At 33.8% G+C, this 4,479-nt stretch overlaps 1 protein-coding gene across 1 annotated transcript in view; it reads right to left on the bottom strand.

The window, feature by feature from the left end:
• The window catches only part of LOC133589274 (solute carrier family 25 member 36-A-like), a 94,120-nt gene extending 89,897 nt beyond the window's left edge, over positions 1–4,223 (bottom strand). Inside the window, exon 1 of the mRNA XM_061941895.1 lies at positions 3,798–4,223. Within this exon, the coding sequence (XP_061797879.1) occupies positions 3,798–3,838 (41 nt within the window). The 5' untranslated portion in view covers positions 3,839–4,223. The remainder of the gene's footprint in view (positions 1–3,797) is intronic.
• Positions 4,224–4,479: the final 256 nt, after the last annotated feature.

Below are 4,479 nucleotides of genomic sequence, written 5' to 3'. Positions count from 1 at the left end.
ACTTTTACAGAATACAGCTGCAAGACCCCAAATGATGTGTCACTTGAAAAACGCCTTACGTGCGTTAAAATTAGGGTTACAATGTTAAATTGTTGAATTATTGAAAGTCAATAGACTGGTTTGGTCAGATGGTTAATGTATGAATTATTGTTATTATTATTATCTTTTTTTTAATTATTATTATTTTAATTTATTTTCATTTTGGATTTTCTCTAGTTCATGTAGTCAATAGACTGGTTTGTTCAGATAGTTAATGTATGAATTATTGTTATTATTATTATTATCCATCCATCCATCCATTTTCTACCGCTTATTCCCTTTGGGGTCGCGGGGGGCGCTGGAGCCTATCTCAGCTACAATCGGGCGGAAGGCGGGGTACACCCTGGACAAGTCGCCACCTCATCGCAGGGCCAACACAGATAGACAGACAACATTCACACTCACATCCACACACTAGAGCCAATTTAGTGTTGCTTATCTTTTTTGTTATTATTATTTAAATTTAATTTTCATTTTGGATTTTCTGTAGTTCATGTAGTTAATAGACTGGTTTGTTCAGATGGTTAATGTACGAATTATTGTTATTATTATTATCTTTTTTTGTTATTATTATTTCAATTTATTTTAATTTTGGATTTTCTCTAGTTCATGTAGTCAATAGACTGGTTTGTTCAGATGGTTAATGTATGAATTATTGTTATTATTATTAACTTTTTTTTAAATTATTATTATTTCAATTTATTTTCATTTTGGATTTTCTCTATTTCATGTAGTCAATAGAGTGGTTTGTTCAGATAGTTAATGTATGAATTATTGTTATTAATATTATCTTTTTTTTGTTATTATTATTTTAATTTCTTTTCATTTTGGATTTTCTCTCGTTCGTGTAGTCAATAGACTGGTTTGTTCAGATGGTTAATGTATGAATTATTGTTATTAATATTATTATCTTTGTTTTGTTATTATTATTTTAATTTCTTTTCATTTTGGATTTTCTCTAGTTCATGTAGTCAATAGACTGGTTTGTTCAGATAGTTAATGTATGAATTATTGTTATTATTATTATTATCCATCCATCCATCCATTTTCTACCGCTTATTCCCTTTGGGGTCGCGGGGGGCGCTGGAGCCTATCTCAGCTACAATCGGGCGGAAGGCGGTGTACACCCTGGACAAGTCGCCAGCTCATCGCAGGGCCAACACAGATAGACAACATTCACACTCACATCCACACACTAGGGCCAATTTAGTGTTGCTTATCTTTTTTGTTATTATTTAAATGTATTTTCATTTTGGATTTTCTGTGGTTCATGTAGCCAATAGACTGGTTTGTTCAGATGGTTAATATATGAATTATTGTTATTATTATTACTATCTTTTTTTGTTATTATTATTTCAATTTATTTTCATTTTGGATTTTCTCTAGTTCATGTAGTCAATAGACTGGTTTGGTCAGATGGTTAATGTATGAATTATTGATTTTTTTTTGTTATTATTATTTTAATTTATTTTAATCTTGGATTTTCTCTAGTTCATGTAGTCAATAGACTGGTTTGTTCAGATGGTTAATGTATGAATTATTGTTATTGTTATTATTATCTTTTTTTGTTATTATTATTTTAATTTATTTTCATTTTGGATTTTCTCTCGTTCGTGTAGTCAATAGACTGGTTTGGTCAGATGGTTAATGTATGAATTATTGTTATTATTATTAACTTTTTTTTTAATTATTATTATTTTAATTTATTTTCATTTTGGATTTTCTCTTGTTCATGTAGTCAATAGACTGGTTTGTTCAGATGGTTAATGTATGAATTATTGTTATTATTATTATCTTTTTAATTTATGTTCATTTTGGATTTTCTCTAGTTCGTGTAGTCAATAGACTGGTTTGGTCAGATGGTTAATGTATGAATTATTGTTATTATTATTAACTTTTTTTTTAATGATTATTATTTTAATTTATTTTCATTTTGGATTTTCTCTATTTCATGTAGTCAATAGACTGGTTTGTTCAGATGGTTAATATATGAATTATTGTTATTTTTATTATTATCCATCCATCCATCCATCCATTTTCTACCGCTTATTCCCTTTGGGGTCGCGGGGGGCGCTGGAGCCTATCTCAGCTACAATCGGGCGGAAGGCGGTGTACACACTGGACAAGTCGCCACCTCATCGCAGGGCCAACACAGATAGACAGACAACATTCACACTCACATCCACACACTAGGGCCAATTTAGTGTTGCTTATCTTTTTTGTTATTATTATTTAAATGTATTTTCATTTTGGATTTTCTGTAGTTCATGTAGCCAATAGACTGGTTTGTTCAGATGGTTAATGTATGAATTATTGTTATTATTATTACTATCTTTTTTTGTTATTATTATTTCAATTTATTTTCATTTTGGATTTTCTCTAGTTCATGTAGTCAATAGACTGGTTTGGTCAGATGGTTAATGTATGAATTATTGTTATTATTATTATTATCTTTTTTGTTATTATTTAAATGTATTTTCATTTTGGATTTTCTCTAGTTCATGTAGTCAATAGACTGGTTTGTTCAGATGGTTAATGTATGAATTATTGATTTTTTTTTGTTATTATTATTTTAATTTATTTTAATCTTGGATTTTCTCTAGTTCATGTAGTCAATAGAGTGGTTTGTTAAGATGGTGAACGTATGAATTATTTTTATTATTATTATCTTTTTTTGTTATTATTATTTTCATTTTGGATTTTCCCTAGTTCATGTAGTTAATAGACTGGTTTGTTCAGATGGTTAATGTATGAATTATTGTTATTGTTATTATTATCTTTTTTTGTTATTATTATTTTAATTTATTTTCATTTTGGATTTTCTCTAGTTCATGTAGTCAATAGACTGGTTTGGTCAGATGGTTAATGTATGAATTATTGTTATTATTATTAACTTTTTTTTTTAATTATTATTATTTTCATTTATTTTCATTTTGGATTTTCTCTTGTTCGTGTAGTCAATAGACTGGTTTGTTCAGATGGTTAATGTATGAATTATTGTTTATCTTTTTTTGTTATTATTTTTTTAATTTATGTTCATTTTGGATTTTCTCTAGTCCTCTGCATTTGACCCATCCGCTTGATCACCCCCTGGGAGGTGAGGGGAGCAGTTGTTGTTATTATTATTTTCATTTTGGATTTTCTCTAGTTCATGTAAGCTTCTCTCAATGGATGTGTGAATGTGTGTGTGAGTGGGGTGGGGGGGTGTTTTGTTTTGTTTGGTTTTATTTGCTTTGTCTTGTGTGTTTTGTTTTTCCTCTGTTATATGTTTTGGCTGGTGTTATTTTTGGAAAATAATTAATAAAAATATAAATTAAATCGACATTTCTATTTCACTTTATTCAAAGGTTCATATGTCGGATGTTACGACAGAATGACGGAAGTGACGGAAGCAGCGATAAAGTAAGCTAACAGTAACAACCCCATTTGCCCTTCACAATAAAAGCTTCAATATTTCCATTTTCTTCAGAAGTGGCAGCCATTTGAAATAAAATACAAAAACCGGGACTGCAATTAATTATAATCCGTAATGTTAACATATTTTACAAATGTAGGTTAGGTAAAATAAAGTGAATAGATTCTACACATTGACCGGAAGTCAAGTTGACTTTGACAGTGACGTGCACGATGGTAGCATAAACACGCAGTTCTCAAAAAAAAAAAATCGTAATAAAATGAGATCGGCGACAATATTTCCGTAGGTGGTTAATAACCGTCACGCCGCCGATGTGGACATGCACGCGGCGGTTGCAACTTACCCGCCAGCGAACAAATGAACCAGTGTGTCCCTTTGGCTCATTATTTAGCATGCTCTGCCGGGCAGCACACCTCCGGGCTGCGGCAGAGGAGCAAACGCGGGGTCGTCTTGTCCCGTGTCTTCCCGTGGAGGTTTTGGCGACACGTTGGAGGGCGGACGAAACCTCGACGAGGACCCGGCGGTGGGGCGAGTCTTCTCCGATTGGAACGCCAGTTGGGCCCGCAGATCCCCCCCCCCCCACTCTCCGCGCGCCGACCTGCTCCTCTTCTCCCAGCTAGCTAGCTTCGTGTGGAGGTGAAATTAAACCGCCGGAGACGTGCGAGCACCGCGGCGTGTCTTCCTGTTCCTGAGAGACTAATAGACAGCGCCAACAGACGTTTATATGGAAATATCCACTCTTAGTCCGTAATTCGTCTTTTGCTTTAGTCGCTGCGGCAAGAGGGCGGGGGCTCATAGTATCAACTGTACATTGATAGGCTGGGAAAACGCCGCCGGCGATTGGTCCGTCTTGCAAGTGACGTCACAACATCAACGCACTGATTGGTCCGTCTCGCAGTGACGTCAAAACATCAACGCCCTGATCACGCACTGTTCACATGCTCAACAATTCGATCATTAGACCCCCGCCCAAAAAAACAAAAAACCTTTTGTTTACATTCTTGAGGCCTAAATATCTACTCAGG

The sequence above is a fragment of the Nerophis lumbriciformis genome, linkage group LG03 (assembly GCF_033978685.3).
Source record: "Nerophis lumbriciformis linkage group LG03, RoL_Nlum_v2.1, whole genome shotgun sequence".
Classification (NCBI taxonomy): Eukaryota; Metazoa; Chordata; class Actinopteri; order Syngnathiformes; family Syngnathidae; genus Nerophis; species Nerophis lumbriciformis.
The sequence above is the reverse complement of the archived record's forward strand: the minus strand, read 5'-3'. Positions and strand labels throughout refer to the sequence as shown.